At 47.1% G+C, this 17,547-nt stretch overlaps 1 protein-coding gene across 1 annotated transcript in view; it reads right to left on the minus strand.

Annotated features, from left to right (window-relative positions):
- Nucleotides 1-17,547, minus strand: part of PPME1 (protein phosphatase methylesterase 1) — a 39,847-nt gene that overhangs the window by 15,653 nt on the left and 6,647 nt on the right. The window contains exons 2-3 of the mRNA XM_051608762.1: nt 4,724-4,818; nt 1,776-1,867 (exon numbers count right to left, since the gene is read on the minus strand). Of these exons, the coding sequence (XP_051464722.1) occupies nt 1,776-1,867; nt 4,724-4,818 (187 nt within the window). The remainder of the gene's footprint in view (nt 1-1,775; nt 1,868-4,723; nt 4,819-17,547) is intronic.

Here is a 17,547-nt window from a genome sequence, read left to right on the forward strand (position 1 = left end):
GACATGTTAGGTTTGCTCTCAAAGAACAGGTTTCTTCAGCAAGGCTGACATGTTCAAAAACTGATTAACCCAAAGCAGTCAGGAGGAACAAGTGAGGAATCTTTTTTAAGGCAAGGCAGAGCTGCAACACGACTGTGGCTCTGACCCTGACAGCTCCATCTACAGCAGTTATTGCAGACTCAGGATCACAGGATCCCAGACTGGTTTGGGTTGGGAAAGACCTTAAAGATCATCTAGTTCCAACCCCCCTGCATGGGCAGGGCCACCTCCCAGCAGCCCAGGCTGCTCCAAGCCCCATCCAACCTGCCCTTCAACACTGCCAGGGATGGGGCAGCCACAGCTTCTCTGGGCAACCTGGGCCAGGCTCTCCCCACCCTCACAGCACAGAATTTCCATAGCATGAACTAACTGTTGTGGCAGCTTCTTTCTCCAGGTGCAGCCTGAAGTGCAAGGTGTAAATTTACATCGATCTTGTATCTAACTTTGTTAACTGCTAATAGTAACATGAAAAGCTGGTAAGAGTGAGGTACAGTGCCTGCAATCACTCTGCTGCATTCAACTCTGGAGATTGTTAAATGTAAATATGGTATTGGTGTTGTTATTGGGGAAAAAAAAAAATAAAAGAGCTCTAGAGAGGGTGGAAATGTCTTGGAAGAAGCCCTAAAGTCAGAAGAATGTGACTTCATACCTCTGCCTCCCACTGGAAGCAGTGACCTTCACTACATCTGTTTAAGGCACTTGCATATCATAACAAAACCCCCTAAACTAGCAGAGAGAAAGACATCTGTCCACCTGGGCAACTAGTAAGCAACAAGCAAGTAACTACAGGATTTAGTAAGAGAGAGATTTAAGACTTGAAAGTCAACACTTTCAGAAGAGAAGCTGTGGCTGCCCCATCCCTGGCAGTGTTGAAGGGCAGGTTGGATGGGGCTTGGAGCAACCTGGGCTGGTGGGAGGTGTCCCTGCTCATAGCAGGGGGGTTGGAACCTGAGGATCTTTTAGGTCCCTTCCAACCTTCACCATTCTGTGATTCTATGACCAGAGACAGAGAGATCTAGAGACTTATCTGTCCAGTCCATGGAAGTCATCCTATGCCATCCTCAGTTAAGGGCACTAGACAGCTCCAAGAGCTCCTCGATTAAAAATGTCTCAAGTAAAAACCCACACTGGAAGTTATTTTATTTTGCTTGAAATCCTTTAGAAGTTTTTCTCCTTAACTGCCTTTACTTCTGAAAGGGAATGGGTGGGAGAGAGGATTTTTTATTTAATCAGTCCCCATGCTCCCTCTTCAGTTCCTGTTTCAAGTTGCTTGAGCAGCAAACGAGGCTTTTCAACAAGTCAAACAGGACCTCAACCATGCAAAGATAATATTGTTATGATGAGATCAAGCTGTTGAACTTTCACTGGTAGTCCTGGAAAAGCAGCCTTCTGGAAGAAAAAACTACAACTGGATATGCTGGGAATTCTCTTGTCACTTCATTAAAACACAGGAGCTATTTGGCAGATGTAGTTCTGGCTTGTGCTGATAATTAAAACCTAGATGAGAAACCTTGACATGAGCTTTGCCTATTTAAGAAATACACTGTCAGTGAAATATTTTAGAAGACTTGAGTCAGATGATGAGATTTATTATCAGTCATTATCATCAGTTCAGTTTTCTGAATGGATTTTCCCATGCTTAGCAGAGCTGAATGGTTAGTTGCATTCCATGCTCAGAGGAATATATTTGCATATACATGTATATATATATTTCTATAAAGCAGCAGCTTACTTACAGTAAATACAGCCCAGGAAAGAGCAGAATGGCCTCCACCATGTAACAGCAGCAGAACAGGCCCCTCCAATCCACTCTTGTAAATTCGAAAAGTGTATGACCAGTTAAGGACATTTAGTTATTTGAAATCATCTACCTGGAAGTATTTTGGAGTCTGTAACACCTAGTGGTGTTTTGGTTTTACTTTTGGGTACCAAGGCCTCATTTCTCCCTCTGATCAACAAGCACAAAACTTTACCCACTTTATTTAAGCTTCAAGAGTTGGTTTCCTGATGCCTAGACCTCCTCCCCCCTGTAATCCACACATCCCTCTACACCCTTCTCCCCCCCCCCCCAAACAAAACAGTGAATTGAACAACTAACAGGAGAAAAACAAACCATGATCAGCATGCACATGGGAGCAGCTCATTTGGATGTGCTGTATTTTCTTATTACTTCCAAGGAAAAATGTCACATAAGCCCGTAAACAAGATTTTTCAGGCACTATAATTACTCTCTGGAGCATAAACAGCAAAGATGCTTCTCTAGGGCAGCTAAAGTCTAAAAACTCAGTGTAACTATCCTTAAAAACATCCCTTAGGGAAAGGCACAGAAGTGGGAGTTGTGAAATCTGTGTTCAGTGCCTGAATCTGTGACCAACAGATCAGACAAGTCACATCAGGTCCTTCTGCTGTTCTCCTTCTCTCCTTGGGGTGGACAAAAGCATCCCTCTGAACCTAACTGTGCTACCTGTAGCTACAGAGGCTGCTCATTGTTTTCCTGCTGACTATTGCAGTGCCCTCTGGATCTGCTGGCTGCAAACATCTGGTGCAGGTGCTCCCCACACCATTCCACCTACAGTTGCTATGCCAGCTTGGACAGGTTCATCTCCTGGACTTGGTCATGGAGCAGCAAGAGGTGATGGGGCAGAATTCAGCTGCTTTCACGGCACACATCTGTCCACAGCCTATCCTACAGGAGCTCAAGCTTCTTTTAAAGGTCCCAGGTGACACAAAACATCCTAAATAACTAAGATTTGCTTCCATTTAGGATGCTTCTGCTCACCACCTATCCAAATAGGCCCATTATCCTTCTTATTTTTCATTACTGATGCAGCCTCAGAGGTGCACGCTGCCCTTGCAAAGGCAGCCAAGGTGCAGATCATGAAGGATTCCCAGGATCAATTGGACAGATGCAGTTAATAAACCCCTAATAATGACAAGCTGAGCAAAACAAGGGGAGAGAATTCTCTCCTTCCAGAGCATCACATGCTGCTCAGAAAAAGAACTACTACATTGGGATTTGGAAAGAAATAGCTGGAAAGTTTGGCTTTCCTAATGGCTGAGCTGGAGCATGGATGCCAAAAACTGAGGCACCTCTTCCTACAGCAAGGCTGTGTTAATGAAACACAGATTAAAATGTTTTCTTTTTGTAATTAGGACAAAAGACCTGGAAGCACCTCTCAAACTGCTCTGGTCAGAGCTGTAGGGAAGTCTTGTCCCAGTACCTTCACACACTGTACTTGCTGGGATGCTCCCACAGCTCCCACTTAGCAACTGGTCCGGATAACAGCAGTGGTTTGAGCATGCTGAAGAGGATGAGTGCCATCAGCTGGATTAAACAGTAACTGGAAGACTGGCAAAGAGCAGTCAGCTTGAAAAGTAGTATAAAAGCAACATGAACACTTGTAAAAGGGACAGAGACCTTGGAAAGGAGACAGCAGCAGTCAAAATCTGGCTTGACAACACCAGAAGACTTCATGATGGCACCACTGCCTCCACCTTGGCCAGGAGAAGCTTCCTTGTCTGCACCTCAGCTACTGGACTGGCAATTTGGGGTGCAAGAACTAGGGACCCACAGCTTGGGTGTGAATGAGCAGCCTCATGGGGTGCTTTCTCAGTGTCATTTGCACTAGCAGAAGCAGCATGGGTGGCATCCACGTCTCACAGAGGAGATGGGGACAATTTGGAGATCCTGCAGTCCCAGAAGAGGCTGTGTGTGCTTGTAACCACATGTCTTGATTCAATGATTTCATGATTCCTGGGGGTGCAGATCCTAGAATCAAAATCCCAGACTGGTTTGGGTTGGAAGGGACTTTCAAGATCATCTAGATCCAACCCCCTGCCATGGGCAGGGACACCTCCCACTAGACCATGTTACTCCAAGCCCCATCCAACCTGCCCTTCAACACTGCCAGGGATGGGGCAGCCACAGCTTCCCTGGGCAACCTGGGCCAGGCTCTCCCCACCCTCACAGCCCAGAATTTCTCCCTCACATCTCAGCTCCAGCTCCCTCTTCCAGCTGGAAACCCTTCCCCCTGCTCCCAGCCCTCCCTGCCCTTGTCCCAAGCCCCTCCCCAGCTTTCCTGGAGCCCCTTCAGGCCCTGGAAGGTGCTCTCAGGTCTCCCTAGAGCCTTCTCTTCTCCAGGCTGAACAACCCCAGTAGAACAGTTTGGATTGGAAGGGACCTTAAAGATCACACATTTCTTTGTGTGTGCACAGGAGCAGAACTTCCTGGGACCAGCTGTAGAAGAGCATTTAGAAATTTGCAGGTATATATTAACTTTTAGTGTTGAGGTTTGTCTGCTGTGTTGCTGATACTGATCCTGAACATACAGTTCACAAGTTCATCTGTTGGCAATAAAAATCTATAAACAGCTTTGATCCTGATATGGTTGAAATTGTGGGAACTCATGAGTATTTCCCTACAAAATATGTTATTAAACTATTTGAAAGACTTTTTAAAATTAAGGATTCCCAAAGAAGCAATACCAGGAACTGACCCTGCCAGTTTTGTCAGCTTAGATGGGATTGTTCTAGTTACTGATGGTGATTCCCTAGAAAATTAAATATGGAAGATGAGAAGAAACACATGAAAAAGATGAAGAGAACCCCAATAAACTCAACAACATGTTGTATTCTTATTCTCAGTGACTGGGGTGAAAGTTCAGTGTGGAAAAAAAAAAGGATATATCCTTGCCAGTTTCATTTTCTACCACAACATCCTCCATAGATTCAAAGTACTGGCTCCAAAGCACTGGTGAGAAATCCCGTTTTCTTCCAGGGCTGCAAGACACACACACCAAAAAAAACCCATCAGTCAGAGGTATTTTAAAAATCTTTCCTTTAAATTGGCATCCAGGCCAATTACCTACCTTGAAGGGAACAGACTGGTGTTACAAAACAGGTTAGGAAGCAAATGATGCGTCAGTGAAATTCCCATACAAGTACAATCTTATGGTCAGTAAGGAAATCCCTCTTTTCTTCCCTAATTGTTGCTCCTGCCGAGGAGACCACAAAGATGCTCAGGGGAACCCGAGGAGACACAGAGGAGAATGTTTTCCTCTTAAATCACAGAATGGTTTGAATTGGAAGGACCTTAAAGATCATCTAGATCCAACCCCCTGCATGGGCAGGGACACCTCCCAGCAGCCCAGGCTGCTCTAAGCCCCATCCAACCTGCCCTTCAACACTGCCAGGGATGGGGCAGCCACAGCTTCTCTGGGCAACCTGGGCCAGGCTCTCCCCACCCTCACAGCCCAGAATTTCTCCCTCACATCTCAGCTCCAGCTCCCTCTGCCAGCTGGAAACCCTTCCCCCTGCTCCCAGCCCTCCCTGCCCTTGTCCCAAGCCCCTCCCCAGCTTTCCTGGAGCCCCTTCAGGCCCTAGAAGGTGCTCTCAGGTCTCCCTGGAGCCTTCTCTTCTCCAGGCTCAACACCCCAACTCTCCCAGCCTGGCTCCAGAGCAGAGCTGCTCCAGCCCTCCCAGCATCTCCGGGGCCTCCTCTGGCCTCTCTCCAACAGCTCCGTGTCCTTCCTGTGCTGGGGACCCCAGAGCTGTTCCCAGCCCTGCAGGGGGGGTCTCAGCAGAGCAGAGCAGAGGGGACAATCCCCTCCCTGGCCCTGCTGCTCACGCTGCTGGTGACACAGCCCAGGACACGGGTGGGTTCTGGGCTCCAGCTCATGTTGAGCTTCTCATCCACCATCACCCCCAGGTTCTTCTCCTCTGGGCTGTTTTCCATCCATTCTCCACCCAACCTGTAATTGTGCTTGGGATAACCCACCCAGGTGCAGGACCCTGCACTTGGCCTGGTTGAACTTCAAGCAGTGTGCACTCCATGAAGCAATCCCAAAGAAGATGGAACAACAGTGAATTAAACCACACAGACCTAAGCCAGGGGAAAAGGAAGGGAACAGGACACAGAGTGATCCTGTCCCAAATCTTCCAATTTACAGTGGCCCACAGGTCAGACACTTCAAAAGTCAGTGTCAAAAGTCATTAAATACCTTTGTATTTAATGGCCTGATGCTGCCATAACTGGGAACACTCCAGTGCCTGGAACACAGGGAGCCATCCTAAAATTATGACTCAGCCCATGAATCATAATTAAAAAAAGAACAGGTCCCTCTCAGAAGTCACCTTGATAGCACAGCACTGAAAAGCAGTCAGCTACTTACTGAAGGTTACTACTAGTTTACCATGTACTACTTGTCATGAGGTGACAACTTTCCTGGAAATCCCCTCTAATTTTTGGAAGAAATACCATTCAAACAGAAAGTCAACCTGCCCTGATGGTTGACTGGCTGGAATAAAAACTATGGAGAGAACACAGCAGTGGTTGGTATACAGAAAAAAAACTTAGAAACACTCTTGGGAGCAGAATAAATAAAATCCACAGTTTCAATTAAGAGCAGCAGGTTTTAATTACAGCTCAAGTTCCCTGGAAGTTCCTGCAATGGTTAAAATTAATGGATTTGTACACAGGTCTAGGATTTAAATACTGCACGTAGGGCAACATCAGGGCTGTGCAGGAAAAGAGCAAAGCCAAATGAATTCAGCCTGAGCTTCCATACCTGTTCTGCTTCAGTTAAGTGTAAAGGCCATGAGAACCACATGGCAATAAAGAACAATAAATACTTCTCAAGCTGCCTTCCTCTGGGCCCTGAGAGCTCCACGGGCTGGTAAAATACCCCATAATAAAAATATTTCATTAGGAAAGATGCTGTCAAATCCAGCAACACGAGTAAAAAGGCAGTGAGTCCAAAAAGTTAAAATTATTTGCAAAGCTAAGAACGAAAGGTATGATCTTCAAAAATTGTATTTTAAATTAAGGATCATGACACAGATGCAGGCAGAACACTTCCTCACAAGGACTGGCTTTCAGGCTCCAGTTTGCTCCAGGTTTTGCACTTATTCCCAGTTTGCTGCAATCCCTTTAGAAGCCATAATACAGACCCACGCAGAAACACTGCTTCACTGTCATCCAAAAAACCCCAAAACAGCCCAGGAATGTAAAATCTGGCTAAAGACAGTGAAGTTATTGGAGATTTCTTGGGAGCTACTGCCCAGAAGCAAGGTTTCCTTTCCTATAACATTTTTTGCCAAACACAAGTCCAACCCCCCTGCATGAGCAGCGACACCTCCCACCAGCCCAGGCTGCACAAGCCTCATCCAACCTGCCCTTCAACACCTCCAGGGAGGGGGCAGCCACAACCTCCCTGGGCAACCTGTTCCAGTGCCTTCCTGCCCTCATGGGGAAGAATTTCTTCCTGATGTCTGACCTCAATCTCCCCTCTTTCTGTTTAAAACCATCACCCCTTGTCCTGTCACTGCCCTCTCTGGTGAAAAGCCCCTCCCCAGCTTTCCTGGAGCCCCTTCAGGCACTGGAAGGTGCTCTCAGGTCTCCCTGGAGCCTTCTCTTCTCCAGGCTGAACACCCCAACTCTCCCAGCCTGGCTCCAGAGCAGAGCTGCTCCAGCCCTCCCATCATCTCCATGGCCCTTCTCTGGCCCCTCTCCAACAGCTCCATGTCTCTCCTGTGCTGAGGGCTCCAGAGCTGGACACAACACTCCAGGGGGTCTCAGCAGAGCAGAGCAGAGGGGCAGAATCCCCTCCCTGGCCCTGCTGGCCCCACTTCTTGTGATGCAGCCCAGGACACAATTGCCCCTCTGGGCTCCAGCCCTCACTGGGGGCTCATGTCCAGCTTCTCATCTCCTCCCACCCCCAAGTCCTTCTCCTCAGGGCTGCTCTCCAGCCACTCTCCCCCCAGCCTGGATTTGTGCCTGGGGTTGTGCTGACCCAGGGGCAGGACCCTGCACTTGGCCTTGGTGAACTTCATGAGGTTGGCACTGGCCCTTCTCTCCAGCCTGTCCAGGTCCCTCTGGATGGATCCCTTCCCTCTAGGGTGTCAGCTGCTCCTCACAGCTTGGTGTTGTCAGCAAACCTGCTGAGCAGACACTCAATCCCACTGACCATGTCTCCAACAAAGATGTTGAGCAGCACCGGTCCCAGTGCTGACCCCTGAGGGACACCACTCATCTCTTCCCTCCACTAGGACACTGAACCATTGACCACAACTCTCTGACTGTGGCCATCCAACCAATTCCTGATCCACCAAGTGGTCCCTCTGTCAAATCCATGTCTTGTCAGTTTGGAGACCAGGCTGTCGTGTGGGACAGTGGACACCAGGGGCAGAGAAGATGCTTTGGAGATGGACCAAAACTATTGTGTTAAAAAGAGGATTCTCTGATGAAAGACTTGGACACCACCTCTAACTGTGGCTAGTAACTACTTCTACATGGAGAGGTTTCCTCCTTTTTTGAAAGCTGGCATCTTCCTGCCAGTGCTCCACAGGGAATAATACCCTGAACTGAGGCAGTAAAACAACAGCTGTTTTTTCCAGTCACACATTTTTCCAGCAACACGTTTCCCAAAGGTGAATCACAGTCATCACTCCCCATGAGAAGAGAGACTCATCTCCTCTCTATAATAAAGCCAGTTCCTGCCACAGTTTCTTGACATCACAAAGCACTGCAACAAATCACACCTTAAATTAGCTGCTCCTGTAAGACTAATGTCAGGTTGTATCCAGCACCTTTGGGAATGCAGCTCCCCTAAATTCTTGGGTGAATGCAGAAGACCAGTCCTGCTGACACCAAATAAACCAGGACTCTCAAAGGTGTCCAGTTGACAAACCAATTTATATTTTGCTCCCATCAAAAGATGCAGCTGTGTCCTCTCCTTGTATCCCCATTCCCAACAAAAGGCTCTGCAATCAGAATTTTCCTGATGACTCAGTTGAGGCAAAATCTGTTTCTCAGGCTGATACTCACTCAGAGAGGCTAAAAGAGTAGTGCTTAATTTTGGCAGTGACATAATTAGGCTAGATTGGAGCCCAGTACACAGGATGAGTAACAGTGAAATATTTTCACAGGCTTTTTGCACTTCAGCTCTTCTGGGGGAGGCAAACAGCACAGAATATTAAAACCAAGCATGGGTGTGGAGGGGGTGAAAGCCCTTCAGAGAAGAAAAATCTCTGTGGAAGGAAGTTGGAGGGTAGATTTTAGTTAGACATCAGGAAGAGATTCTTCCCTGTAAGGGTAGGAAGGCACTGGAACAGGTTGCCCAGGGAAGCTGTGGCTGCCCCATCCCTGGAGGTGTTGAAGGGCAGGTTGGATGAGGCTTGTGCAGCCTGGGCTGCTGGGAGGTGTCCCTGCCCATGCAGGGGGGTTGGAACCTGATGATCTTTAAGGTCCCTTCCAACCCAAACCATTCTGTGATTCTATGATATTGAAGTGTACAGCGTTTCTCCTGAATTCTTGGCTTCCTAAAGAAATAGAAAGGAACAGTAAGAGCAGCTTCCTTTATTTTGTGGAAAGCAAACTCCTATTTCCCTTGATATTTCTAGAATATGAAACATAAAACAAGCACCCCCTGAAGGGTCCACGTTCTCTGCTGTGGGTTTCCAGACTTCATTATTGTTCTTGTCAGATTTCAATTAGATAAAATGAGATGCCACACACCTACGTAAATCCAGGATACATTAACCTCTTCTACTGCCTTCAGCTTAATCTTTCTCTGATTAAAGACAAAATATCACAGTCAAACTTCAGCCTTTCAAAGAATGCCAAGGATTAGGAAGAACAGAGTGATACAGTATCATGATGACAAGTTGTCATAACATTGGGAAGAACCAAGCACACCTGCACAGGTGTCCAAGCATCCAAGGAAGGGAGACAACGTTTGCTGTGACACTGATATTAACATCCTGCTAGGAAAAATAAATCATAAAGTCATAGAATGGTTTGGGTTGGAAGGGACCTTCAAGATCCTCCAGTCCCACCCCTGCCATGGGCAGGGACACCTCCCAGCAGCCCAGGCTACTCCAAGCCCCATCCAACCTGCCCTTCAACACTGCCAGGGATGGGGCAGCCACAGCTTCCCTGGGCAGCCTGGGCCAGGCTCTCCCCACCCTCTGTTCTATGCACAATCCTTGCTACAAGGGGCAGACAAGTGATGTTTAAAGATAAGTCTCTGGACAAACTCCAATAAATTTTAAAATGCTATTATTATCAGGGCCAGCTTCAAAACTGGTTGAGGTGAACAGGTATTTCTCCTAAGTTACTTTTTCCTAATTCATAGTGTCTTTCTCTGCTACAAGCCAAACCTCTGCTGAATTACATTTTAAACCTACAGGGAGGCTGCTTCCCACTGGAGCTGAGGTGCAGTTACCACTGAGGCTTGTGTCACTGTTTGTATTAGTCTTATCTAAATCAAGATCTTCAGGCATGGTTGAGACTCTGTACATGCAGGAGACCATGGAGGCAGGGACAGGAAGTACAATATCCACAGAAAAGACCCAAAATGAGAGCTCTGGACAGTGCTGTGCCAGAGGTGTGAGCACAAGGCAGAAAGCACCTCTCTAATGGAGTGGTTGATACCCCAGGATCCTGCTGAAATGGACTCTTCCTGTGCTCTGGAACCATGGAACAGTTTGGGTTGGAAAGGACCTTAAAGATCATCCAATCCCAACGACCTGCATGGGCAGGGACACCTCCCACCAGACCAGGTTGCTCACAGCCCCATCCAACCTGCCCTTCAACACTTTCAGGGATGGGGACAATCCCTCTCCCTGCTGGTGACACAGCCCAGGACACGGGTGGGTTCTGGGCTCCAGCTCATGCTGAGCTTCTCATCCACCATCACCTCCAGGTCCTTCTCCTCTGGGCTGTTCTTGATCCACCCAACCTGTATTTGTGTCTGGGATGCTCCACCCAGGTGCAGGACCTTGCACTTAGCCCTGTTGAACTTCATGCAGTTTGTACAGTCCCACCTCTCCAGCCTGCCCAGGTCCCTCTGGATGGATCCCTCCCCTCCAGGGTGTCACCTCATCCCACAGTTTGGTGTCATCAGCAAACTGCTGAGGGGGCACTGATCCCACTGTCCTTGTCACTGACAAAAAAACCTCCCAGTGCAGGTCAAGATTAAAAAAATAATGTTGAATTTCATAAGCAAGAATTCGGTGTGAAATACAGCAACTGCATATTGCTGATAGAAGCTTCAAGCTATCTGACCTAAAACTGGTTTATCTTCTAGGACTACAAGAATCATTATGGTGAGAGCCAGCAAAGGTCCATCCAGCTCTGTAACACGTCATGGAGAGATGCCAGCACAGCAAGTGCTCTGGAAAGGGTTTTAAGTAGGGTATGATCTACCTCCAAATGGTCACTTTAAAGCAGGATAGGGATCTCCAGAGGCTGCATCCTCAGCACTCAGCTGCATCCAGGGAGGACAGTTCCCATTAGCTTGTCACATCAAATACCAGTCACTTCTAGCCAGAGCCACTTCCACAACATTTGTGGTAACAGAGACACGATTTAATCAGGCTTTGAGCAAAAGTAAGGACTTCTGTTTGGTTTTTAGCCCACACGACAATAGTGGTTGCCTGTTCTTTACACTACTTATGATTGTACACACCCCCATCATATTTCCCTTGCATGGGCTGTGGATTTTTCAAGCCCAAAGTCCAACTTCTATTGATTATCTCCTTGCCTGGAAACCATCCCAGCCCTGATCACTCTCTCCGTAGCATTTCTGGTCCTTTCTGGAGATGGAGAGAACTGCCCACATCTTGGATGATTTCCCTGCTCCAGTCTTTGAACAGGTAGGATGTGCAATTGGCAACAACAAATTTGATCACCCTTTTAAAAACACAGCATTTCAATGCTGTCAGGTTTCCTCCCAGCACGTTATGGCTGGTTTTAGGTTTGATTGTCCTGAATAATTCCAGGTCACCAGCAAATATGACCATCCACCTGGCTACTCCCTTTCCAACATAATCCATAAATATGATAAACAGAAGGAACTCCTTGGTAACCCCCACTTTGTTGTATGACCAGAAAGATTGAGTGGAGTTTCTTACCCATAAGGGAGGGTAAACTTGGGGAAATCCTGGAGCTTGTTGTTGATTAATCATATCATGCCAGATGAAGAGTTTTGACAAATTAATCCACTTTTGGTGAAAGCAGGACATGGTATGGACAGCCCCTACCACACCAGGTAAGGGAATGCAGTAGTCTGGTAACCAGTACAAGGACACGAAGCCAACATTGTGTAGGAGAGGTATGAAATCCCATGAATCATCAGTCACACAAGTTTGGGATATTTAGAATCAAAATTAATAACAGCAAAAAGCAAGAAACGACTTTCACGCAGCTGCAACACGCCCGGGCAGCAAGAATGTGACGTAGCCTGAGTGTCACTGAGGACATCTGGTTCAAGATCTGCCACAAATGGCAAAACCCATGTCATGGTTTTGACCAGGAAGGGCAGATTTTTAAGCGTTCAACACTGCCAGAGGGGATATTAATCACAGCACTAACTGAAATCAGCTACCGATGGCCAAGCCACATGGAAAATGTTCCTTAATCCTGCGTGGGCAGGAGCAGGTACAGAGGGACTTGGCATTTGGTGATCTTTAGGGTCCCTTCCAACCCAAACCATTTTATGATTCTATGATTGTTCCTCTTCTGACAGATGGAAGAACAAATCTCAAAATTAACCAAGTGAAGTTGTGTGCCCAGGCACAAGGTAAGAAACTACAACAGGAAGACGGGGCGCATGGTCCCGTGATGCATGGTCTCCAGAAAGCTGGTGGCCTGTGGGGTCCAGGTTCTTCTCAGCAGTGTCCAATGACAGGACAAGGGGCAACGGGCACAAACTGGAGCACAGGAGGGTTAAGCTGAACATAAGGAAAAACTTCTTTGCTGTGAGGGTGACAGAGCCCTGGGACAGGCAGCCCAGAGAGGATGTGGAGTCTCCTTCTCTGGAGACATCCCAAACCCATGTGGATGTGTTCCTGTGGGATCTGCTGTATGTCACCCTGCTCTAGCAGGAGGGTTGGACTAAGATGATCTTCAGAGGTCCCTTCCAACCCTGACAACTCTGTGACTGCACACCCTGAAATGAGAGCATGGTGACCCTGATCATGGTGTGATTCTCAGGCATCTAAGGACAACCACAGTTTGAGCACAGACTGTACCTCTACTGCGCAAGGCACTGGTGCCACCATGTCTGGATACTGTGCCTCCTGCTGGGTCAGTAATTCAAGGATAGAACTTAAAAGAATTGCAATAAAAATAGAAATAAACAAGGTGTACAGCAAGAAGCTTTAGAGCTTGATCTAGCTAAACACAGCACCAGGAGCAAGCGAGGGAAGGGGCTGGAGGAGGAGGACAGGGCTAAGCTGAGCTAACTTCATCTCAATTGCTTAGACTGAAGGGGACTTTCAACTCATTTTCTCAAGCAGACAACCTCATGAGATCAGATAACCTGGAGAACTTGGTATCAGTCTCAAGCCTCTTAGGTTGACCTGATGCAACTCCTGGAACTGGCAGAGAAACAGTTATGGATACAGCACTGGTACACAGCCACAGTGACACAGAATAAACCTGCCAGGCTAGTCAAGAACACATCCTCTTCCTCCAGATTTAGTCACTCTCTGTGAGCAGATCTAGCTGAAAACAAAAATGGTTTTTATAGAATCCCAGACTGGTTTGGGTTGGGAGGGACCTTAAAGATCATCTAGATCCGACCCTACTGTCATGGGTAGGGGCATCTTTCACTGGATCAGGTTGCTCCATGCCCCATCCAACCTGGCTTTGAACGCTTCCAGGGATGGGGCATCAACAATTGCTCCCTCCTCAGTTTTCCTGGAGCCCCTTCAGGCACTGGAAGGTGCTCTCAGGTCTCCCTGGAGCCTTCTCTTCTCCAGGCTGAACACCCCAACTCTCCCAGCCTGGCTCCAGAGCAGAGCTGCTCCAGCCCTCCCATCATCTCCGAGGCCTCCTCTGGGCTCTCTCCAACAGCTCCATGTCTTTCCTAATATTTGCCTCCAGACAATGCTGGGGAAACATAAGTGACCTCAGATTTAATACTGAACCTCATAAAGGGGCAGAACAAACACATTTTCCACCCCGCACCTGGTGAAGGCAGGAATTTGGGCAGCAGCTCATTTCAGAGAAATGTTTCTCTGAAGAAAAGAATTAGTATCTTTGATTTGTCATTTTTCCTAGAGCTTCCTTTTTTAGCCACACAGCAACACACAAAATAAGAAGCAAGGCCAAGAAATACCAGCTGTGATTCTGCACCTTCCTATGCTCAAGCAGGATTTTGCTGACCAAATATTTAAATTGACAAGAACTAATTACTGCTTTTTAAAGCATCCAGCAAAGCAAAACAAGAATGGAACCAACATAACTTTTCTAGAATGATCTTTAAACTCCAAACCAGCCAGAATACTCAACTGGAATCACAAATTCTGGGCATCCTCTAGAGTTAGTTTTATCCTATTGTGCAGCTTCTCCTCTTCATGAAGTCAGGAACTGCATGAACTGCAAGTGATCCTGGAGCAACAGGAGTTGACGTGGCTCAACAAAAGGTCTGGAGAATAAGGAGAGGCTGAGGGAACTGGGATTGTTTAGTTTGGAGAAGAGGAGGCTGAGGGGAGACCTCACTGCTCTCTACAGCTCCCTGAAAGGAGGGTGTAGGGAGGTGGGTGTTGGGCTCTTCTCCCCAAGGGAATAATGACAGGACCAGAGGAAATGGCCTGAAGCTGCTCCTGGGGAGGTTCAGACTGGATATTAGAAGGAATTTCTTTACCCAAAGAGGGGCTGGACAGTGGCACAGGCTGCCCAGGGAGGTGCTGGAGTCACCATCCCTGGGAGTGTTTAAAAGAAATGTAGATATAGTGCTGAGGGACAGGATTTAACCACTGAGCAGGTAAATCAGGTTATGGTGGGGGGAGTTAGGTTATGGTTGGACTTGATGATCTTCAAGGTCCCTTCCAACCAAGATGATTCTCCTATGATTCAACAAATCTCTCAACAGCTTTTAAAGGGGTTTTTATTTCCGGTTATTTTCCTAAAAAGAAATAAAAAAGGTGGTACCAAGCACAGGGAAACATTTTAGAAATTAGTTCTTTTTTTTTTTTTTCCTGGGAGTCCATATTTAAAACCACTACTGCAATTGAAGAACATCAGATGCACCAATCAAGATGCTCAATCCCTGTATCATATTTGAACCTGACCAAAGCAAATCAAACAGTCTGAATCATAGAATCCCAGACAGGTTTGGGTTGGAAGAGACATTAAAGACCATCTAGTTCCAACCCCCCTGCATGGGCAGGGACACCTCCCAGCAGCCCAGGCTGCTCCAAGCCCCATCCAACCTGCCCTTCAACACTGCCAGGGATGGGGCAGCCACAGCTTCTCTGGGTAGATGTGAGAGCTTCAGTAGTTGACAAGCTGTATTTAAACATTCTAAAACTTGATGAGGACAGTATTTTAAGGTCTGCTTTGAAGATACTGAACACGTTTCTTTAATAAAGAAGTATTGGGGGGGAAAATGGCTTAGAAAGGGAGAAATTAGTTGAAATTGTCTTGATCAAATTACACAGCTATGATCCAACAAAAATGTCTTAGGAGACTGCACATAATTTTCATTCACAGATTGGAAAAGGACAGCAAATTTTTATTCATTTGCAAATCTCATCCGGATCCGCAGCCCTGAATAAGCTAGTTCTAGAAATAAGGAAGTTTAGATATTAAGTTAGATATTAGGAAGAAATTCTTCCCCATGAGGGCAGGAAGGCACTGGAACAGGTTGCCCAGGGAGGTTGTGGCTGCCCCCTCCCTGGAGGTGTTGAAGGGCAGGTTGGATGAGGCTTGTGCAGCCTGGTCTGCTGGGAGGTGTCCCTGCTCATGGCAGGGGGGTTGGAACCTGATGATCTTTGAGGTCCCTTCCAACCTTCACCTTCCTGTGATTCTGATTCCATAAGCAAACTTGTGAAAGATGCAGGACATAAGACAGCAGATGCAGCAGCAAGTACAATTGTCAGGACCTGCCTCTGTTGGGCTCAGTCCTCTTACTTCAGTACTGACTTTGAAAACTCCATTATCTGATTTCCCCAAAGAACCCTGACCATTAGGTTTGATTTTATTTCAATTTCAACTGAGCAATTCAAGCTAATCACTTTCAATATGCAGGCAATTTCAAACACAACCTCGGACAGATTTGCTTCTTAAAATGAATGGACATTGAAAAATGAACTTTGAGTTCCTCTCAGTGGTGTGATTTTCAGGTACACCTTAAGCTGAAGAGAGGCACCACCTTCCTTTAAAACCAGCCTTTTGGTAACATCATTCAGTTGGACAACTCTGTTGGAGAGCAATTAAATACAGGCCGTAAATTGAGAGGCAGCAAGGTAGGAAAAATCAATGCCATGGGCTGTGCAACACCATGAAATTCTTAGTGGACATGTTGTGCTACCACAAAAGTCCTTCAAAACTCCATTGCAGCTGCCATTTTAACTATGCAGGGTTTTAGTTAAATATTAATATCAGTGTTCCAAACAGCAAAGGATTCAATATTCCCACTGCCTGCATATTTACACGTGTCATTATTTTGATATACAACTGGAAGGAAGAGGCTGCAAGAAGCAGAGCTAAGATTCAGAGTAACTGCACAAATGAAACTCTCCAGTGAAGAGACACAAGGAACCTGGAAAATGGCAAAAAAAGAATGAAAAAAAAAGAGGGACAAGCTCCTGGGTAAAGTCCAGGAGACGATGGGAGGGCTGGAGCAGCTCTGCTCTGGAGCCAGGCTGGGAGAGTTGGGGTGTTCAGCCTGGAGAAGAGAAGGCTCCAGGGAGACCTGAGAGCACCTTCCAGGGCCTGAAGGGGCTCCAGGAAAGCTGGGGAGGGGCTTGGGACAAGGGCAGGGAGGGCTGGGAGCAGGGGGAAGGGTTTCCAGCTGGCAGAGGGAGCTGGAGCTGAGATGTGAGGGAGAAATTCTGGGCTGTGAGGGTGGGGAGAGCCTGGCCCAGGTTGCCCAGGGAAGCTGTGGCTGCCCTATCCCTGGCAGTGTTGAAGGGCAGGTTGGATGGGGCTTGGAGCAGCCTGGGCTGCTGGGAGGTGTTCCTGCCCATGCAGGGGGTTTGAAGGGTTGGAACTAGATGATCTTTGAGGTCCCTTCCAACCCAAACCATTCTATGATTCTCACCTATTTCAATGCAGCAATAGGTGCCATTTTATCATGAGCTACTGAGACACAGATTAACCCATTAACAGCTCATGACCAAAAAAGATGCAAGACTTCATTTTGGTTAAGAATCCCTCACTATAAATGCCAAGAGCTTCTTTGCAAAACAAATAATCTCAGAGTAAGCTTGAAAATTCTGTTTTGAAGAAGCCATCCTACACTTAACTCGCCTTTCCAGACAAGGATGAGAAGCCTGAGAAACCTCATTGCTGCAGTCAATGATTTTTCCATTTTCCTACAATAAAACCACTTGCTCCTCCCTCTGTTTCTCATGGGCTGCTTTCAGCCACACCACACAGCCACATCAATGTGGTCTGCCTGGTGGATATTAAAGAACAATTCAAAAAAGAAGTACCCAACCCACTCCTCAGGGCTGGTGCATACGAAGCAAAGCATTTAGCCATGGAAAAATCAGCTT

Source organism: Apus apus, chromosome 1, assembly GCF_020740795.1.
Source record: "Apus apus isolate bApuApu2 chromosome 1, bApuApu2.pri.cur, whole genome shotgun sequence".
Classification (NCBI taxonomy): Eukaryota; Metazoa; Chordata; class Aves; order Apodiformes; family Apodidae; genus Apus; species Apus apus.